At 40.3% G+C, this 23,308-nt stretch overlaps 1 protein-coding gene across 2 annotated transcripts in view; it reads left to right on the top strand.

Annotated features, from left to right (window-relative positions):
- fam49bb (family with sequence similarity 49 member Bb) overlaps positions 1-22,163 on the top strand; it is a 56,425-nt gene extending 34,262 nt beyond the window's left edge. For both annotated transcript variants that reach the window (XM_075452010.1, XM_075452011.1), the window contains exons 5-12: positions 13-118; positions 9,073-9,212; positions 13,619-13,696; positions 15,936-16,052; positions 17,660-17,739; positions 17,817-17,943; positions 18,014-18,084; positions 21,406-22,163. In XM_075452010.1, coding sequence (XP_075308125.1) covers positions 13-118; positions 9,073-9,212; positions 13,619-13,696; positions 15,936-16,052; positions 17,660-17,739; positions 17,817-17,943; positions 18,014-18,084; positions 21,406-21,475 — 789 coding nt within the window. In that variant the 3' untranslated portion in view covers positions 21,476-22,163. The remainder of the gene's footprint in view (positions 1-12; positions 119-9,072; positions 9,213-13,618; positions 13,697-15,935; positions 16,053-17,659; positions 17,740-17,816; positions 17,944-18,013; positions 18,085-21,405) is intronic.
- The last annotated feature ends 1,145 nt before the right edge of the window (positions 22,164-23,308 follow it).

The following is a 23,308-nucleotide window of genomic DNA, read 5'->3' as shown; positions in this document are numbered from 1 at the left end:
TGTCATTCGCAGGCGATCCAGAACCCGAACGACGAGGCGCTGCAGGAGCAGGCCTGGGCGGCTGTGGTCCCTTTGGTGGGGAAACTGAAGAAGTTCTACGAGTTCTCCCAGAGATTAGGTACATGACTCCCCGTGCTGTCTCTGTGTTTAATATGTGGGCCGGGTCTGAGGGTCACTGTTTCCAGCGGAACAGTTTCCTCAAACTCCAAGTGATGACATGTGTGACGCTGCGGCTCAGAAATGTGCGTGAGCGGGCATGTCCCAGGTGCCATTTGCAATTTTAAACACTATCAGAGCTCCGAACCCGATCCCCTGAATGTAAAAGGCCTTTTTAAAGTGGCTTCACCTCCACACGTGACCTTAATTGTGCGTCTGCATTATTGATCGCAGACCTGGGTAAGTCAACAGACATGCAGTGCACACGCGTATCATGCAGCCTGGCTCTCGTAAATCAGGCTTTGAAACCCGGCACATCGCATTTATCAACACGATGTAGGATGGTGCTGCAGCCTGGAGACGACGGGGGGGTGGGGGAGGGCGTAGGCTTACCGCTCCCTGATCTTCTTATGACCCTGAAGCTGAGGAGGGGGCTGATCACGTCGTGCCTCGGTGCCCTGAACCCCCTGATCCCCTGTGGCGGCAGGAGAAGGTAGTCAATGGGAGCAGTGGGCGGCGGCAGCCTGACGATGGCTGTTATGTAACAAAGTAGGTCAGCGCTCAGCTTCGGCTGCTGCTCTAATTCACTGCCTTGACTTTTGGCTTCAGGGGCCATGTCGGCCTCAGCAGCCCGCCGCCCCGACTTACACGCATGAGGCTGAAAGTCTACCCCAGGCGGGCGGGGCCGTGTGCAGAGCAGGACGACCACGGAGACGGGCTTATGCAATGTTTGGGCCCGCATTTGAAATCAAGAGACGTAAAGAAATCGATCTTTTTTTATCAGGTTTGAGACGCAGACGGGCTTAAAGGTCCACCACCGGACCTGTTCCTGTGAAAGGCATCAGTTTGTGATGTAATCGCTCCTGTTGCTGCGCTGAAGCTTGCAGAGCGCCATGTTTGACTCTGGTGACTGCTCCCGTTTGAATGATGGGCTGTGTTCAAAACCGCATACTTCTCCTACTACTCATACTAACTTTTTGAGTTAGTATGCGAGTTTGAGTCGAGAAGTTCCCGGATGCATACTAGATTCGCCGAAATGTTGAGTATGCATTATGAGGTTACTACTCATACTCAAACTACCCAAGATGCAACGTAACGTGACGTCACCGATCGTCATTTCCTGTCAAAACGTCAGTTTCAAGCTAGCTACAACGAGGGTAGGTTCACTTCCTGTTTTCAAAACAAAAGCACCAATTGTATGGTAATGGCTTTCCCTATGATAAAAGGCAACGGGTATTTTATTTTGTGAAAATAACCGGAAGTGCGTTGCTCACTTGCTCATATACTACATACTGCATACTGCATACTACTCAAAAGTCCTAAATATCACATCTTATTTCAAGAAATCTTGACAAGCCGATTTTCACTAGTTCCATTGGCAGATTTTGTTGCTTATTTCAAGCAAAAACGTCTTTTATTTGCTGTTTTTTTTAACTTATTTTTGGAGGGGTATTTTTTCCAGTGTAGGGTCTCTCTGCCCACACTGGAAAAAATCAAAGTCTTACCAAGTATATTTGTCTCATTTCTAGTCAAAATATCTCATTACACTTAATATAAGACACAACTGCCTAACAAGTACTATTTCAGCCAGATATAGGGACTTGTTTTAATACAATACATCTGGAATATCTTGTTAAATGATAAAGTCTTGAAAACAAATTGTTTTGAGTCACATATCATATGAAAAAAGCTTTTTTTGACATTTAAAGAGGTTTTTAAGCTAATTTCATCACTTTTAACTCAAAAGTCCTAAATATCACATCTTATTTTCAAGAAATCTTGACAAGCCGATTTTCACTAGTTCCATTGGCAGATTTTTTTTCTTATTTCAAGCAAAAACGTCTTTTATTTGTTGTTTTTCTTACTTATTTTTGGAGGGGCATTTTTTCCAGTGTATAGCACATTTCATGTACAAAACAATTCAAAGTGCTCGCTTGATTGGCCAAACTCTTGATTTGATTTCAGACCTTTTTGTCAAAGGAAAAAAGCTTTTCGACTGGAGTTGGTCAGAGGTGGAACCCTTAGAGCCACTCTGAAGTCCCGCCATCCTCCGACCATGTAAAGCGCCAACATGCCCAAATTCTGCTGGCCTGCTCTGCCATGACCTGATGAGATCGGACATCTCCCCCGCACCCCGCCCCTCCCACGACTTCCCAACATATTGGAGTGGCTAATTTCTGACCGCCTAAAAGCAGCTCCGTCTTAACCTCTGTTTTGACTGGGATGCAGACGGGAGGAGAAAAAAAAAAAGGCCATTTTTAATCAGCTGCTTTGCTGCAAACGCTGGGCCAAGCAGATGGGAGTCATTAGCGAATGGCAGACGTGCTCAATTTACCGCACTGCACTGCCAGCTCGCTGTCCGCCTCCTACAAAGTCCTCTTACAATCATCTGAAGTTTCTGGGCTCTGTTGACATGTGCATCGTCGCTTGCAATCAGAAAGAACTGCAAAACACACTTGGAATAAATCTATCCGAGTGTAATTTGCTACCACGGAGCTCAGTGTCTGGGTTGTATTATCGTTGAAGCTTCTCTCCTACTGCGAACGGTCTGAACTCAGAGCCCCGTCTGCGTCTATAAATAAAATTCCCTCTGGGCTTTAAAGGTTTTCTAGTTCCCTTTTTCTTTAAGAAAAAAAAAAAAACACCACCGAGGTGTTTGAATAAGACGTGTTTGTATAGCATGAGCTGGCACTCGTGAGTCACTGGCTGTGTTCGAAACCACATACTACATACTACATACTTCCATACTGCATACTACATACTGCATTCTACATACTGCATACTACATACTGCATACTGCATACTACATACTGCATACTACATACTGCATACTGCATACTACATACTGCATACTGCATACTACATACTGCATACTACATACTACATACTGCATACTACATACTGCATACTACATACTGCATACTACATACTGCATTCTACATACTGCATACTACATTCTGCATACTACATACTGCATACTGCATACTACATACTGCATACTACATACTGCATACTACATACTTCCATACTGCATACTACATACTGCATACTGCATTCTACATACTGCATACTACATACTGCATACTGCATACTGCATACTACATACTACATACTTCCATACTACATACTACATACTGCATACTACGTACTACATACTGCATACTAAATACTGCATACTACATACTATATACTACATACTTCCATACTACATACTTCCATACTACATACTTCCATACTACATACTACATACTGCATACTGCATACTACATACTGTATACTACATACTGCATACTACATACTACATACTGCATACTATATACTACATACTTCCATACTACATACTTCCATACTACATACTACATACTGCATACTGCATACTACATACTGTATACTACATACTGCATACTACATACTGCATACTGCATACTACATACTGCATACTACATACTACATACTGCATACTGCATACTATATACTACATACTGCATACTGCATACTACACAATACACACTACATACTATATACTACATACTTCCATACTGCATACTGATCGATCAGACAGTATGCAGAGCGTTTACCCACAATGCATTTCGCTCCTGCCCGAGCTGAAATCAGCCGGTCTGAAGCTGATTTCTCTTAAGCTCTAAACTCTGTAAACTTTAGCAACATTTGAAACATTTTCAGGTGAGAAAGTAGTCGTTTAGATCCCCAACGTGTTGAAAACCTGACAAAATACCGGCTATTTACAATTTTGTTCCCACGAATTCGGCGCTACTAAAGCTAGCCGCAGTGAGCAACGCACTTCCGGTTATTTTCACAAAATAAAATACCCGTTGCCTTTTATCATAGGGAAAGCCATTACGATACAATTGGTGCTTTTGTTTTGAAAACAGGAAGTGAACCTACCCTCGTTGTAGCTAGCTTGAAACTGCCATTTTGACAGGAAATGACGATCGGCGACGTCACGTTACGTTGCATCTTGGTTAGTTTGAGTATGAGTAGTAACCTCATGATGCATACCCAACATTTCGGAGAATCTAGTATGCAACCGGGAACTTAAAAAAAGTTAAAGTTAGTATGAGTAGTAGGAGTAGTGGGAGAAGTATGCGGTTTCAAACACAGCTACTGTCTCTAGAAACTAAAGACCAAGTCCGGAACCTCGGCGTGCTGATGGACTCAGACCTGACCTTCAACAATCATATCAAATCAGTCACCAAATCAGCCTTTTATCAACTTAAGAACATATCCAGAATGAAGGGTTTCATGTCCCAAACAGATCAGGAGAAGCTGATTCATGCTACTGTAACGGTCTTCTGACTGGACTCCCCCAAAAGAGTCTCAAACAGCTGCAGCTCATTCAGAACGCTGCAGCCCGAGTTTTAACCAGAACAAAGAGATCACATCACATCACCCCAGTTCTCAAGTCTTTACATCGGCTCCCGCTCAGATACAGAATAGATTTTAAAGTTCTGCTACTCGTCTACAGATCACAGAATGGTTTAGGTCCAGAATACATGAATGACATGCTGGCAGAGTATAAACCCAGCAGAGCTCTGAGATCTGCTGACTCAGGTCAGATAGTGGAGCCCAGAGTTCAAACTAGACACGGTGAAGCAGCTTTTAGCTGTTATGCTGCACACAACTGGACCAAACTACCAGCAGAACTGAAATCAGCCACAACTGTAAGCACTTTTAAATCCAGGTTAAAAACATTTCTCTATCCGTGTGCTTATGGTTGAGTTTATATCTTTCTTTTTCCCCTCTTCTTTGATTGCTTTTAACTGTGTTTTAATTTTTATTCTATTTTTTATTCTCTTTAAATTGCTTGTTTTTATGCTGCTTTATGCTGTTCATTTAAATGCCTTGTCTTTATGTAAAGCACATTGAGTTGCCTGGAAAAAATATCAAAATATCTCATTACACTTTATATAAGACACAACTGCTTAACAAGCACCATTTCAGCCAGATATAGGGACTTGTTTGAAGACAATACATCTGGAATATCTTGTTAAATGAAAAAGTCTTGAAAACAAATTGTTTTGAGTCACATATCATATGAAACAAGCTTTTTTTTTTTTACATTTAAAGAGGTTTTTAAGCTAATTTCCAGATCACTTTTAACTCAAAACTTCTACACTGCAAAAAATGCCCCTCCAAAAACAAGTAAAAAAACCCAACAAATACAAGATGTTTTTGCTTGAAATAAGCAAAAAATCTGCCAATGGAACTAATGAAAATCGGCTTGGCAAGATTTCTTGAAATAAGATGTGATATTTAGGACTTTTGAGATAAAAGTGATCTTGAAATTAGCTTAAAAACCTCTTCAAATGTAAAAAAAAGCTTGTTTCATATGATATGTGACTCAAAACTATTTGTTTTCAAGACTTTTTCATTCAACAAGATATTCCAGATGTATTGTCTTCAAACAAGTCCCTATATCTGGCTGAAATAGAACTTGTTAGGCAGTTGTGTCTGATATTAAGTGTAATGAGATATTTGGACTAGAAATGAGACAAATATACTCGGTAAGACTTTGATTTTTTCCAGTGTAAATATAACATCTTATTTCAAGCAAAAACGTCTTGTATTTGTTTTTGTTTTTTTAACTTATTTTGGAGGGGCATTTTTTCCAGTGTTCCCTGTGGTATGAAATGTGCTGTATGAATAAAGATGCCTTGCCTTGAATAAGACGTGTTTGTATAGCATTAGCTGGCGCTCGTGTTCTCAGCTACATTTCTCCTCCTTAATTGTCAGTCCATGGGTATGCTCTGTCGAGGCAGGGCACAGGCTTTGTATTTACTTACTGTCAAAACAATGAGCGTAATCCTGCTTGAATGAAATAACGCCGCCCCCCCCCCACACATTTAATTTTCATGCCAATAAGATAATTAGTCCCATGTCTCATCTGCATGTGAACAGGAAAGCCTCTGAGGCCCCCCCCGCCCCTCTCTCACCCCTCCTGGGGCAGTTTGGGCACCACTGCTGCCCCATTATCCGTCTCCGTGCTAATCAGGATGCTTCAGCTGGCCGACACACTGCACTGTTCACGTATCTCGCTGAGGCTGTGATCCACTTCGACAGTTGTTCCTTGACCTCACGTCGAGTCCCTGAGAAGAGGGAGTCGTTAGCTTCGCCCCCCCTTCCTTCCCTTTTCTCCACTGATCTTAAGTGCCGTGCAGATTTCAATGCCCTTTGAGGCAAAATTTGTGGCATTGAAACAATTTTGAGTTTACATGCACATGATTACACATTCGACCTGCTGCTACAGTTGGAGCCTTTAGGAGGTCTGCTCTGTAACACAGCTAAACAGCTGGTTCATGCTGTTTAATTACTTATTTTTATGTTGATTGATCGTTTACACTGGAAAAAATCAAAGCCTTACCAAGTATATTTGTCTCATTTCTAGTCCAAATATCTCATTACACTTAATATCAGACACAACTGCCTAACAAGTTCTATTTCAGCCAGATATAGGGACTTGTTTGAAGACAATACATCTGGAATATCTTGTTAAATGAAAAAGTCTTGAAAACAAATTGTTTTGAGTCACATATCATATGAAACAAGCTTTTTTTTTACATTTGAAGAGGTTTTTAAGCTAATTTCAAGATCACTTTTATCTCAAAAGTCCTAAATATCACATCTTATTTCAAGAAATCTTGACAAGCCGATTTTCACTAGTTCCATTGGCAGATTTTTTGCTTATTTCAAGCTAAAACGTCTTTTATTTGTTGTTTTTTTTAACTTATGTTTGGAGGGGCATTTTTTCCAGTGTAATTTGAGTATAAAAAAGCTCAGAAATGACCATTAACCGTGCATACTAGGTTAAAAGAAATATCTTTTAGTGTTTTTCAGAAAGCCTGATTAGCTTCTCTAGACGGCTTGTGTTTTTCAGCAGGTAAACAGCATTTTCTGCTCAGTTTATACGGATTTCTCTAAGAGTAAACCAGACCAAAACATGTCTGGTTTCAGCTCCTGAACCTGTGAGGATCTGCTGCTTTTCTTCGGATGATTAAGAGAAAGATAAACTTGAACCTTTGACCTTTACAGCAAGCAGATCCGTTCCTCTGCTGTGTCAAATTTATTTGTAGCTTATGCTTCACATAAAATAAAAGCATTGCAGCAGGGAGTGTAAGAAGCATTAAAGGAATATAAAGAGAAAAAAAAAAAAAATAATTCAAATGAATTTAAAAACAAGCAACAGTCCAGATAAATGAAAAGATAGCGTGCAGATTTCATGCATGGACACATGAGAACAGAAATGTCTTTAACCTGGATTTAAAAATGTCTCCATTTGGTGAAAGTTTAATCTCCACTGGCAGTTTGTTCCACTTGTTTGCAGCATAACAGCTAAATGCTGCTTCTCCATGTTTAGTCTGGACTCTGGACTGGACCAGCTGACCTGAGTCCTTGGATCTAAGAGCTCTGCTGGCTTTATATTCTCTGAACATATCACAGAGAATATATTTATATTCTCAGCTGTGCCAGACCAAAGCTCATCGACATGAAAGAATGTCTGTGTACGAAACCGCACACTTCTCCTACTACTCCTACTACTCATACTAACTTTTTGAGTTAGTGAGTTTGAGTAAGCGAGAAGTTCCCGGATGCATACTAGATTCTCCGAAATGTTGGGTATGCATCATGAGGTTACTACTCATACTCAAACTACCCAAGATGCAACGTAACGTGACGTCGCCGATCGTCATTTCCTGTCAAAACGGCAGTTTCAAGCTAGCTTCAACGAGGGTAGGTTCACTTCCTGTTTTCAAAACAAAAGCACCAATTGTAACGTAATGGCTTTCCCTATGATAAAAGGCAACGGGTATTTTATTTTGTGAAAATAACCGGAAGTGCGTTGCTCACTGCGGCTAGCTTTAGTAGCGCCGAATTTGTGGGAACAAAATTGTAAATAGCCGGTATTTTGTCAGGTTTTCAACACGTTGGGGATCTAAACGACTACTTTCTCTCCTGAAAATGTTTCAAATATTGCTAAAGTTTACAGAGTTTAGAGCTTAAGAGAAATCAGCTTCAGGCCGGCTGATTTCGGCTCGGGCATGAGCGAAATGCATTGTGGGTAAACGCTCTGCATACTGTCTGATCGATCAGTATGTGTATGTAGTGTGTATATGTGTGTGTATATATATATATAAATATATATATATATATATATATATAAAAAAGTGTATGTAGTGTGCTGTTTCGAACACAGCCAATGTGTAGACACATTCGTAGACACAGCCAATGTCTACCAATGCTAATGCTAACAAATGCTAAGTTGGTGCATGATGTTGAAGATCATTAGATACCTGTCGCTCTGTTGTTGTTGCTGCATCCTTATATCGGAGTAGATTCTCATTGTTTTGATGCTGGCAGGTGCTTAAGAAGGTGGAAAACTAGACGTTTCACCTCACATAGTCTCCCTGGCTCCAACAAACTAACTGGTTTGGTGATGGTGATGAAATCGGGGCTCGCTGAAGAGCTGTTGGCTAAGTTGAGGTGTGAACAGTGCCGGCTGAGCAGGAAGGCCGGGCTCTTTGAGGAAAAGGTGAAACAGCCTGAGGATGCATGCTTTGCATTTTCTTAGACCAGAAAAAAAAAATCCTAATAACTGAAAATAATTGGTCACTGCAGGCAGGGATTTTTTTTATTAGCGGGTTTTCTGCAGCATTCTGCATTCTGCACCTGAATATTCATCACTCTGCCGTGCTAGAAGCAGCAGTTCTCCCTTCGTCTGACCTTTGCATGCCTGCATATTGAGCTGCTGGAGTTGACAAAAAGCTGAATGTTCAGCAGCACTGACTGATGACCAGGAAAGCCTCGGAGCCTTTTTTACGTTGTGATGAGTAAGAACCCTGTAGATCTGTGCATTCTGACAGTGCTCCTCTCCAAATCTGCCTTTTTTCTTCCTAACAGAGGCGGCGCTGCACAGCCTCCTGGGAGCTCTGACCAGCGAGACGTACAGCGACCCGACTCAACACCTGGAGCGGGAGCAGGCGCTGGCCAAGCAGTTCGCCGAGATCCTGCACTTCACGCTGCGCTTCGACGAGCTCAAAGTAGGGCATACTACATACTACATACTACATACTGCATACTACATATTACAAATTACATATTACATACTACATACTACATATTACATACTACATACTGCATACTACATACTACATACTGCATACTACATATTACATACTACATACTACATATTACATACTACATACTACATATTACATATTACATATTACATACTGCATACTACATACTGCATACTACACACTACAAATTACATATTACATACTGCATACTACATACTACATATTACATATTACATACTACATACTACATACTACATATTACATACTACATACTACATATTACATATTACATATTACATACTGCATACTACATACTGCATACTACACACTACAAATTACATATTACATACTGCATACTACATACTACATATTACATATTACATATTACATACTGCATACTACATATTACATATTACATACTACATATTACATATTACAAATTACATTTTACATACTGCATACTACATATTACATATTACATACTACATATTACATATTACATACTGCATACTACACACTACAAATTACATATTACATACTGCATACTACATACTACATATTACATATTACATATTACATACTGCATATTACATATTACATATTACATTTTACATACTGCATACTACATACTGCATACTACAAATTACATTTTACATACTGCATACTACATATTACATATTACATACTACATATTACATATTACATACTACATACTACATATTACTTACTACATACTGCATACTACATACTACATACTGCATACTACATACTACATACTGCATACTACATACTACATATTACATACTACATACTGGATACTACATACTACATATTACATACTACATACTACATATTACATACTACATACTGCATACTACATACTACATATTACATACTACATACTACATACTACATATTACATATTACATATTACATATTACAAATTACATTTTACATACTGCATACTACACACTACAAATTACATATTACATACTGCATACTACATACTACATATTACATATTACATATTACATACTGCATATTACATATTACATATTACATTTTACATACTGCATACTACATACTGCATACTACAAATTACATTTTACATACTGCATACTACATATTACATATTACATACTACATATTACATATTACATACTACATACTACATATTACTTACTACATACTGCATACTACATACTACATACTGCATACTACATACTACATACTGCATACTACATACTACATATTACATACTACATACTGGATACTACATACTACATATTACATACTACATACTACATATTACATACTACATACTGCATACTACATACTACATATTACATACTACATACTACATACTACATATTACATATTACATATTACATATTGCATACTGCATACTACATACTACATATTACATATTACATACTACATATTACATACTACATATTACATACTACATACTACATATTACATACTGCATACTACATATTACATACTACATATTACATATTACATACTACATATTACATACTACAAATTATATATTACATACTGCATACTACATATTACATACTACATATTGCATACTACAAATTATATATTACATACTGCATACTACATATTACATACTACATATTACATACTACATATTGCATACTGCATACTGCATACTACATACTACATATTACATATTACATATTGCATACTGCATACTGCATACTACATATTACAAATTACAAATTACAAATTACATATTACATATTACATATTACATACTACATACTGCATACTCATCGATCAGACAGTATGCAGAGCGTTTACCCACAATGCATTTCGCTCCTGCCCGAGCAGAAATCAGCCGGCCTGAAGCTGATTTCTCTTAAGCTCTAAACTCTGTAAACTTTAGCAACATTTGAAACATTTTCAGGTGAGAAAGTAGTCGTTTAGATCCCCAACGTGTTGAAAACCTGACAAAATACCGGCTGTTTACAATTTTGTTCCCACGAATTCGGCGCTACTAAAGCTAGCCGCAGTGAGCAACGCACTTCCGGTTATTTTCACAAAATAAAATACCAGTTGCCTTTTATCATAGGGAAAGCCATTGCGATACAATGTAATATGTAGTTTCGAACACAGCCATAGACTCGGTGCAGTTTGAAACTGCCACCAGCGAGCGCATGATTAGCATTTAATCAGAATCCTGACGGGTGTTGGAGGGATGGCTGAAGAGGATTACAGCAGGGAAAGGGGTCTGCAGACTGTTGGCGTCCTCAGCTGAGTCTGGAAGCTTTTAAAGGGATAGTTCGTCTCTTTTGGCACGAAGCTCTTTGACATCAGTTTGACTGCAGTTACACGAACACTTATTGCTGTTTAAAGTGGGTAATTGTTTCTGGGTCGTTCCAGGACTGCTGGACATTTTCTTTCCCTCTCGGGAAATTGAAAATAATCAATGCAGAGTAAATACTAAAACATCATTCTTGTCCCGAGACCAAATATAAACCTAGGTGTTGGAAATACAAAATAGCTCAGCTTCTAAAATGTTTTCTGCTTATCACAAACTGCTAAAAAAAACTAAAACGTTAGAATCAGTGAAATCCACTTTTTTGTTTTGGATTTTGTTGATAAAACAGTTGATCAAAGTTATTCTGAGAAACTGTGGATACACACGACCGACCGACCGCTGGTTAGTATCAACAACAAACAAGAAATTAATTAGTAGCAACATACAGTAGGATATAAATATATAAAGAAATACATGTAGAAATGTGCTCATTTATGACCTTTGTAATCATTTGGCTGATTATATGCATGGTGTATCTGAGCAAAAATTAAAGGGATAGTTCGCCTCTTTTGACATGAAGCTGTATGACATCCCATATCAGCAACATCATTTCTGAACATCTTCTTACCCCCTGCTGCGTCCTGTGAGCAGAGTTCCAGCCTCGTTTTGGCGTTGACAAAAGTAGTCCGGCTTGTTGGCTGGGGTTTAAAAAAATAAAGCGTTTTGGTTCTCAAAACAATATGCGTTCAACAGAGTAATACATTTGCATCACAAAATCGTTCTCCAGGAAAAAGTCAGACCTCACAAACGCTTGGCCCTATTTTCTCTCCCTTTGTATCACTGCCTGCTGCCGACAACCGCGCCTGTTACGGTGTTTACTGCTCGGTCTGCACTTCGGTCTGCAGGGTCTACACAGCACATAAACAAAAGAAAAGGAAAGGAAACAAAAGGAAAGGAAAGGAAAGGAAACAAAAGGAAATAAAAGAAACAAAAGGAAAGGGAAACAAAAGGAAACGAAAGGAGAGACGCCTGCCGACAGCCGCGCCTGTTACGGTGTTTGCTGCTCGGTCTGCACTTCGGTCTGCACGGTCTACACAGAGGCAGTGATACGAAGGGAGAGAAAATAGGGCCAAGCGATTGTGAGGTCTGACTTTTTCCTGGAGAACGATTTTGTGATGCAAATGTATTACTCTTTTGAACGCATATTGTTTTAAGACGCAAAACGCTTTATTTTTTAAACCCCAGCCAACTAGCCGGACTACCTTCATCAACGGCAAAAAAAATTAAATATTGTGTGAGCCCCTCAGACAGCGGACGAACTGGTTCCTCCTTCACACTCAGAAACAAACGCCTAAAAAAAAAAACGCTCCCTGACTCCCTGAGGCGATTTGTTGTGACGCCCCAATTAGTGCCCACTATTCATTCTGGCAAGATAAAACATGAAGGTAGGGGGTGTAAGGTGGCATGCCAGGCCTATTCATCAATCTTTCACACCCATGCACGGGCTTCTGACCTAGTTAGAGTCTGAGCGGCGTGCGGCCCCTCCCTGGCAGAGCCGCCTGTCTCTCCTGGTGGACACAGTGGACACAGGCTGAGTACCAGCCCATTGTAGCAGGATTAGCATGCTGCCAGCACAGCTTTGACTGTGACAGGCGCATACAGGAATGAGGATAATTAGCCACATAATGAGCTCTTACTGGTGGTGCCGCTTCGAACGAAGCCGTGCGATTGGCCGGGTTCCTCTCGGCCAACTTAAGTCGGAACCAGATGATTTATGTTTTGAAGGAAGACGTGAACTGACGGCTGTCTTTAAGTAGCTGTGTGGGCACCGAATGTCAGAGGGCGAGGCCCGGTTTAATGAGACCCCTGAATGCTGTCAGGAGGAGCGAGGATGTGCATGTGAAGGGCTTTGAATAAAACCGTAGTTGTGTCGCTGTTCTTTCTCCACCCAAGGCTACGTTTCTGCATTGTCGGCTAAAACGTTCTGTCACGACGGTGGTGCGTTTGATCCTGAGCTGGACGTCCTGCCGCCTCAGTGTTTTACGTGTTTCTTCTTCTTCTTTTATTTGATTTGCAGATGACAAATCCTGCCATTCAGAACGACTTCAGCTACTACAGGAGAACCCTGAGTCGAATGCGGATCAACAACATACCGGTGAGTGGAGTCGTTCTGCTCGGTTCATGACGATGCTGGACTGTTTGCACCATAAACCCCACACAGACACAGCCGGGTATCCGATGCATCCTAAACCGATATGTCCATGGAAAAGTTTGGGCTTACTTTGGGAAAGTGGAGTCCAAAGAAAGTGTATTTATGTGAATAATTAAGTTTTATATCATGCTTCTGGTTCTAAAACCTGAGCATTGTTTGAGATCAGCTTCTTTAATCCAGAAAACCTCAATTTTTCAGCCTCTTCTACAGGTTTAAACTGTAGAAATGAAATGACAATGATAATACACTGGAAAAAATGCCCCTCCAAAAATAGGTTTAAAAAAACAACAAATAAAAGACGTTTTTGCTTGGAATAAGCAAAAAAATCTGCCAATGGAACTAGTGGAAAAGATTTCTTGAAATAAGATGTGATATTTAGGACTTTTGAGTTAAAAGTGATCTTGAAATTAGCTTAAAAACCTCTTCAAATGTAAAAAAAAAAGCTTGTTTCATATGATATGTGACTCAAAACAATTTGTTTTCAAGACTTTTTCATTTAACAAGATATTCCAGATGTATTGTATTAAAACAAGTCCCTATATCTGGCTGAAATGGTGCTTGTTAGGCAGTTGTGTCTGATATTAAGTGTAATGAGATACTCAATGAGACAAATATACTTGGTAAGATTTAGATTTTTTCCAGTGAGAGCGGACGTGGTACGTATAAACTTTTTTTTTATGGTTTTCTCGAGATAATGAGTTAATTTACCGATGGTTTTCGAGGCCACTTTTTCTCCCCCAGTCCGCCCCTGTTTATATGTGTTTATATGTATTTCTGGCAAAGGTTTTTACCCGTTTTTACCCCCTTTCATTGAAAACTGAATAAAGTAGCCTATGAATCAAACATGGAATGTGGAGCGTTTGTGAAAATGCACAAAAGCAAATCCCGCTGGTGTGACGAGCATTTCGTTTGCTCGAGATAACGAGTTATTTATCTCGTTATCTCGAGAAAACAATAACGGCACCTCTCGTGCATCATTCGGTAACCATGGAGACGGCCTGGTCCCCTCAGCTGGTCACTGATGAAGTCGACTACATCAGCGGGATCGCTGAGGTGTAAACGCCTGCTGAGCTGCAGTCGAGCCGGCCGTCTCCTTAAAGGACGCGGGCTGAAATGAAAGTTATACAAGACAAACAAACTGCAAACACATAAAACACATATAAACAGGGGCGGACTGGGGAGGAAAAGTGGCCTCGAAAACCATCGGTAAATTAACTCGTTATCTCGAGATAACGAGTTAATTATCTCTTGAATATCTTGTTCAATGAAAAAGTCTTGAAAACATCTTGTTTTGAGTCATATATCATATGAAACAAGCTTTTTTTTTTACATTTGAAGAGGTTTTTAAGCTAATTTCAAGATCACTTTTATCTCAAAAGTCCTAAATATCACATTTTATTTTAGGAAATCTTGACAAGCCGATTTTCACTAGTTCCATTGGCAGATTTTTTTGCTTATTTTAAGCAAAAACGTCTTTTATTTGTTGTTTTTTTACTTATTTTTCGTGCTGCTTCAGGTGATCTTAGCCCGGCTGATCCGGCGCGCTGACGCTGCTGTTGTGACCCGGCGCTGCTGCGCGGCGCTCCGGCTGCCGTCGCCAACAGTCCAGTCACCGCTCAGACGGTTGAATCATTCAGACATCCCAGATGAAACGCAGCTGCTCTGCTCAAACGGCTTCGCAGCTCGCCTGTCATCACGCGTCGGAACGTGAATTGGTCTGAAAGTCCGGGGCATTTTTATCCGGATTCTGTCAGGATTCTCATGACGACTGGATGCGTTCCTGTTTGAAACATGCAGACAAATTTAGAAACGGGCTGTTCAAAAGACGCCTGGTTCTTTGTTCTTTGTGTTTTTAGCGTCTGGAAGTGGAAAACAGCAGTTAGTCAGCTGGGAGACGAGGGGGCTCGGTGACTCGGTTCATGTCAGTGTTTTCCTGTCATGCTTTTATTTGATGAAACACAGACGGTCTGCTTATGTCAGAGCCTTCAGATGCACATCAGCCAGCCTTCACGCTGTGATTCAGCTGCATCTTTGGTTCTTTCCAACGTCAGCTGACAGAGTTTTGCTTCCTGCGGCTTCTGGTGAAACTTATCCGGGTCGGCTGAGGGTCTTAATGTTAAAATGATGCAAGACGACAGGAAATCTCACAGAAAACCTATTTTCTTTTCTCATTTATTTCCAGGCAGAAGGTGAGAACGAAGTCAACAACGAGCTGGCCAATCGGATATCTCTGTTCTACGCTGACGCCACTCCCATGCTGAAGGCGCTAAGTGACGGCACCACCAAGTTTGTGTCAGAGGTGAGGCTTCCGGGAGCTGCACGCAAGGGTTTTTAATGACTAAAGTGGCACAAAGGAGAATGTTTTTAGGGTAAAGGGTGAAGTGAGGTGAAACATCTGTAATACTCCGACTCCTCAAACCTTCTCAGCATCTCTGCTGCCGTTTCTTCAGCTCATGGTGTCAGTAACTGGCCGTTAACGGGCAGGGCCGGTGTTTGCTATCGGCAATGTGGGCGACCGCCCAGGGCAAAAAAAAATAAAAAATATCGCCAGTTTTCTAGACTACCGCTCATTTCCATGTCAAGATAGTGAGCGGGCCTCCTCATTGTCACGTCAACTTGCTGCTGAGAGTCCTACAGGTTGTGTGTGTCAGAAGAGGCGGGGGGGGGCGGGGCTTAGACTGATCCCAGGCCACAACACAAGCTGCTTCCCAACCAAATAAACTGTATTTCATTCCTAAAATGAACATAGATCCATATACCTTCATGTAATTAACTGGGTTATGTGAAAAATGTCAAAAAAATAATCAAATCCGTGCAGCCATCTTTGTTTACGTCACGTGACTGCGGTTGATTGACGGGTGAACGGACGGCGTAAATGGGGAAAAGCAAAGGTAATAATGTGGAGTCATCATGGATCATCATCATGGGGAAAGACCAAAGAAGCCATCAGGTGCCCAGTTTAGAAAGAGAAGAAGAGAAGAAACGGGCAAAAGATAAAGGGATGCAGATTTCTATCAGTGACGTAGGCTACAGGCTATCTGTTAGCCTCTTGCTAACATGTTGCTGTTAGCCACGACTGTATTTGATTTTTAGTTTTGCTGAACTAGAATTAGAATTGAGGCATCATGTCATGCAGCTAATTTCACCCAAAGGCAACCTGGTCCAGTTTGTGTTTGCAACACAACAAGAAGTCCTGACTGTGGATTAGTTTTATTGTTATGAGCTATATGCGAAATTAAATAACTTCTAATATACATTAACATGGCATTTTGTGAGCTACATGTGCTATCTTTTTGTATTTAAGATTATATATAATAAAATAATATAAATAATATAATATGTTGTGTTGGTGGTGGGGTAAGTCTTTTTTTTTTTTTGGAGGCGGGATGGTTCGCCCAGGGCGTAAATCTAGCCAGGTTATGTTAACGGGACTCTAAAATGTAAACTGAAGCTCCTGTTTGGCTGCAAAAGAAAGGTGAGGAGGCTTTTCAGTGTTCTCGTGCGCAGCCACACGTGCACAGATGCTTCCCTCTCAGCTAAGAAAATCCTCAAAATCCAGCCGACCTTAATGATCCCAACAAGCAGAGATGTGTTTGAGGAAAAAGAGGGGGATGAATTTCATCAACACCTCTGGAGCAGACGAGCTCGGGCGTGGATCGATTACGCCTCGGACTCGTGCTGCTGCTGGAGGAACGTTTGAAATGTTTAGGGAGGAGGAAACGTGCTGAGAACCAAACAGAAGCTGCACAGGGAAAAGAGACGGCTCAATAATCCAGAGAACGCTCCGATAGTCCTTCTTTCTTTGTGCTTTCCATCACTTTGTAATGGAAGTGATGTGTTTCTGTCCCGTTTTATTTATCGTATTGTACCTGAATGCATCACCTTACTCCTGTTCTGTCCTCGCAGAACAAGAACCTGCCCATCGCCAACACCACAGACTGTTTGAGCACCATGGCCACTGTGTGTAAAGTCATGCTGGAAACACCGTGAGTGCCTCCCTGCAGCTGCTGCCTGTCTCGCTCCAGACTTCTCTGGGTCTAATCCCTCCGTCTCGTCTTCTCAGGGAGTACCGCAGCCGTTTCACCAGCGAGGAGACGGTGTCCTTCTGCCTCAGGGTGATGGTCGGGGTCATCATCCTGTACGACTACGTTCATCCCGTAGGAGCGTTTGCCAAGTCATCGAAAATCGACGTGAGTGGCGCCGCGCTGCGATCGCAGCCGACGGCGTCTCCTTAAGCTAACCGTGTGTTTCTGCTCGCAGATGAAAGGCTGCATTAAAGTCCTCAAAGATCAGCCTCCGAACAGCGTGGACGGCCTTCTCAACGCTCTCAGGTCAGCTCACCTTCAAATAAAAGCCTTTTTTCTTCTTCTGCACGTTGTAGCCACAGCCAATCAGAGCCGTGCTCACGCTGCCCGTTGGACGTGTCTGGGGCTGTGTTCGAAACCGCATACTACATACTGCATACTACATACTGCATACTACATACTGCATACTACATACTACATACTGCATACTGCATACTACATACTGCATACTGCATACTACATACTGCATACTGCATGCTACATGCTACATACTACATACTGCATACTACATACTACATACTGCATACTACATACTGCATACTGCATGCTACATACTGCATACTGCATGCTACATACTACATACTGCATACTACATACTGCATACTGCATGCTACATACTACATACTGCATACTGCATACTGCATACTACATACTGCATACTACACACTTCATACTGCATACTACATACTGCATACTGCATACTACATACTGCATACTGCATGCTACATGCTACATACTACATACTGCATACTGCATACTACATACTACATACTACATACTGCATACTGCATACTGCATGCTACATACTGCATACTGCATACTGCATGCTACATACTACATACTGCATACTACATACTGCATGCTACATACTGCATACTACATACTACATACTGCATACTACATACTTCATACTGCATACTACATACTGCATACTGCATGCTACATACTGCATACTGCATACTGCATGCTACATACTGCATACTACATACTACATACTGCATACTACATACTGCATACTGCATACTACATACTGCATACTACATACTGCATACTGCATACTACATACTGCATACTACATACTACATACTGCATACTGCATGCTACATACTGCATACTGCATACTACATACTACATACTGCATACTACATACTGCATACTACATACTGCATACTACATACTGCATACTACATACTACATACTGCATACTACATACTACATACTGCATACTGCATGCTACATGCTACATACTGCATACTGCATGCTACATACTGCATACTGCATACTGCATACTACATACTGCATACTACATACTACATACTGCATACTACATACTACATACTGCATACTACATACTACATACTGCATACTACATACTGCATACTACATACTGCATACTACATACTACATACTGAATACTCATCGATCAGACAGTATGCAGAGCGTTTACCCACAATGCATTTCGCTCCTGCCCGAGCCGAAATCAGCCGGCCTGAAGCTGATTTCTCTTAAGCTCTAAACTCTGTAAACTTTAGCAACATTTGAAACATTTTCAGGTGAGAAAGTAGTCGTTTAGATCCCCAACGTGTTGAAAACCTGACAAAATACCGGCTGTTTACAATTTTGTTCCAAAGAATTCGACGCTACTAAAGCTAGCCGCAGTGAGCAACGCACTTCCTGTTATTTTCACAAAATAAAATACCTGTTGCCTTTTATCATAGGGAAAGCCTTTACCATACAATTGGTGCTTTTGTTTTGAAAACAGGAAGTGAACCTACCCTCGTTGTAGCTAGCTTGAAACTGCCGTTTTGACAGGAAATGACGATCGGCGACGTCACGTTACGTTGCATCTTGGGTAGTTTGAGTATGAGTAGTAACCTCATGATGCATACCCAACATTTCAGAGAATCTAGTATGCATCCGGGAACTTCTCGCTTACTAACTCAAAAAGTTAGTATGAGTAGTAGGAATAGTATGCGGTTTAAAACACAGCCTGTGTCCTCGCCTTCAGCCTTCAGCAGAGTGACTCCTCTAACAGTCGGTCAGCCTGGTTCTGATGTCCGAGCCTCTGCAGCGGAGGCAGATTACATTTGACACTTCGTCCCTCACAGTCTCGCAGCAGCCGCCGCTGACGGCTCTGTTTTCGGAGCAGATCTCACGTCTGCATCTGTCTCTGCGCACGGCCAGAGGCAGGCCGCCGCTTCCTGGCCGCATTAAGTCATCTTCCTGCAGAAGCTGGCAGACTCTACGTCTGTAATCTCTACTCCAACATAACAGAGGATGACTGAATGTAGTAAATACACTGGAAGAAATGCCCCTCCAAAAATAAGTAAGAAAAACAACAAATAAAAGAAGTTTTTGCTTGAAATAAGCAAAAAAATCTGCCAATGGAACTAGTGAAAATCGGCTTGTCAAGATTTCTTGAAATAAGATGTGATATTTAGGACTTTTGAGATAAAAGTGATCTTGAAATTAGCTTAAAAACCTCTTCAAATGTAAAAAAAAAAAGCTTTTTTCATATGATATGTGACTCAAAACAATTTGTTTTCAAGACTTTTTCATTTAACAAGATATTCCAGATGTTTTGTCTTCAAACAAGTCCCTATATCTGGCTGAAATGGTGCTTGTTAGGCAGTTGTGTCTGATATTAAGTGTAATGAGATATTTTGACTAGAAATGAGACAAATATACTTGGTAAGACTTAGATTTTGTTGGTTTTTTTACTTATTTTTGGAGGGGCATTTTTTCCAGTGATCTGGAATATTTCCAAGATGGAGAGTTAGGAATGATGCATTGATATTGAAACATCCCCAGAAAATCTGGATGGAGGAGCAAGAGCAAAAAACATGGGCCTGATCAGCGAAGACCTCTCACATTTTCTGCAGCAGGCCAGTTGTGTGAAACCAGTCTGCTTGCACTGGAAAAAATCTAAATCTTACCAAGTATATTTGTCTCATTGAGTATCTCATTACACTTAATATAAGACACAACTGCCTAACAAGCACTATTTCAGCCAGATATAGGGACTTATTTTAATACAAAACATCTGGAATATCTTGTTAAATGAAAAAGTCTTAAACAAATTGTTTTGAGTCATATATCATATGAAACAAGCTTTTTTTTTACATTTGAAGAGGTTTTTAAGCTAATTTCAAGATCACTTTTATCTCAAAAGTCCTAAATATCACATCTTATTTCAAGAAATCTTGACAAACCGATTTTCACTAGTTCCATCGGCAGATTTTTTTTGCTTATTTCAAGCAAAAACGTCTTTTATTTGTTGTTTTTTTACTTATTTTTGGAGTTCTAAAGAAACGAATGAAGCTTTTCCAACAGAAGTCTGTCAGAGTCCAGGAGTTGTTGGAGGATGACTGTTTCCCAGGCTTTCAGCCACATGTCCTCAGTTATCACCACGTTCAAACCGCCCGGCCTTTTTAACAGCTGGTTTCATTAAAATAACAAATCATTTGTCTCTGATAAAAACACACTGAAGCTCCACCAATGGAACGTAAATAATAGATCAGTTTCAGGAGCTTTTTTTGTTGACTCGTTTCCCTCCTTTTCCTGCAGGTACACAACCAAGCATCTGAATGACGACTCGACCAACAAGACCATCAAGAGCATGCTGCAGCAGGCCTGAGCTGCTGGGGGGGGGGGTCCGCTCGCCCGCCCGCCGTCCGCTCGCCGTCCTGACTGATGTCGCTGCACAGAATGTTTGTTCTTCTTTAGTTTTCGCTGTTCGTTTTCTTTTTTCTTTCCAGTGAAACTAGAGCTCGGCTCCGCCCACTTTTCTAACGCAACAATGCTACTGCCATTACGGACGTCTTTCTCTGTGCCAAACAGATGTTGCCCAGATGTGATGTTTTCAGTAGAAGGCCATGCGACGATGGCAGCTAACGAAAGCTTTGCGGACTTGTTCTTCCCCGTTCGAGGGGACGGGAGTGCTTTGACTTGAAAATTTAAGAGATATTTAGAGAAGTATATATTATTTTTGTTTGATTGGTTATTTAATTACATCCTCTGCATGATGAAAATGTATTTTCCTTCTATTTAAAAGAAAAAACGCTGATTTAATTTGTCTGCTCTGTTATCAAATGTTCTTGGAAATGGTACTTTGTCGACATGAGATTTAAGAGTACTGTTTTTATATTTTTTTATAGGTTTTAATTTGTGGATCTTTTTGTCATGGTTGTGTTTTATTTTTCTTTTGGAAAGCTTTAAACTGTGATGTGTGCAGAATCAAATTAAAATCCGGAGTCTGTGCTGTAAATGTACAGTAATGTTGTGGCTGGAGACATTAAAAGGAGAACTCTTGTTTTCTACATCAACTTGTCGTGTTGGATCCTCTCCTGTCGACCTTCGTCTCACGTTCGACTTCCCCCGATAAAACCAACAGTTGCTTTTCTCTGAAAATGAGATCAGCTTCGCTGGAATGATGCTGAGATGAAAACTTTGTTTTTGTGTTTAAGGAGACCTCCATGAGGATCAGGACTCCTCGCCCTGAGTCTGTTGGATGTAAAGCATTCGGCCTCGGACTGGAAACGAGGAGAAACTGATCTCGGATCTCTAAAGATCATATTTATTCAGCTTTTGTAAATATTAGAGGATCTAAATAACATCTAAAAGTCCATCTTTGCGAGTATTGAACTTGTATATAAGTTGCATTTTATGTCTTGACTTCACAAACTTTATATTCTTTAACTTCTTTAGATTTAACTGGAAAAGACGTTGCAATGCAGACGAGATTCCTTATTGCACAACTTCAAGATAAGATCTCACACTGGAAAAAATCTAAATCTTACCCAGTATATTTTTCTCATTGAGTATCTCATTACACTTAATATCAGACACAACTGCCTAACAAGTACTATTTCAGCCAGATATAGGGACTTGTTTTAATACAATACATCTGGAATATCCTGTTAAGTGAAAAAGTCTTGAAAACAAGTTGTTTTGAGTCACATATCGTATGAAACATGCTTTTTTTTTTTTTTTCATTTGAAGAGGTTTTTAAGCTAATTTCAAGATCACTTTTATCTCAAAAGTCCTAAATATCACATTTTATTTCAAGAAATCTTGACAAGCCGATTTTCACTAGTTCCATTGGCAGATTTATTTGCTTATTTCAAGCAAAAACGTCTTTAATTTGTTGTTGTTTTACTTATTTTTGGAGGGGCATTTTTTCCAGTGTATTTACTGCTGGTGTAGCCCATCCAAAATCATATATATATATATATATACATATATATTATTTATTTGATTAGGACAATGCACATTAATCAACATATCAGCAGAGCATCAATGTAAATATGCCAGAATTAGCACGGTTGCTAAATTTCATCCATTGTCCTAAGGCAGGTATCATTTAAAAAAAAAAATACAGACAATACACCATGACAAATGGATATAACATGCAGAATCTGACATAAAAAAAAAAACACTAATTCACATCAAAGTTAAGAGTTCATACACA

This window comes from Odontesthes bonariensis, chromosome 20 (assembly GCF_027942865.1).
Source record: "Odontesthes bonariensis isolate fOdoBon6 chromosome 20, fOdoBon6.hap1, whole genome shotgun sequence".
In the NCBI taxonomy this organism is placed as follows: domain Eukaryota; kingdom Metazoa; phylum Chordata; class Actinopteri; order Atheriniformes; family Atherinopsidae; genus Odontesthes; species Odontesthes bonariensis.
Note: the sequence above shows the minus strand (reverse complement) of the source record. Positions and strands in the feature narration are given on the sequence as shown.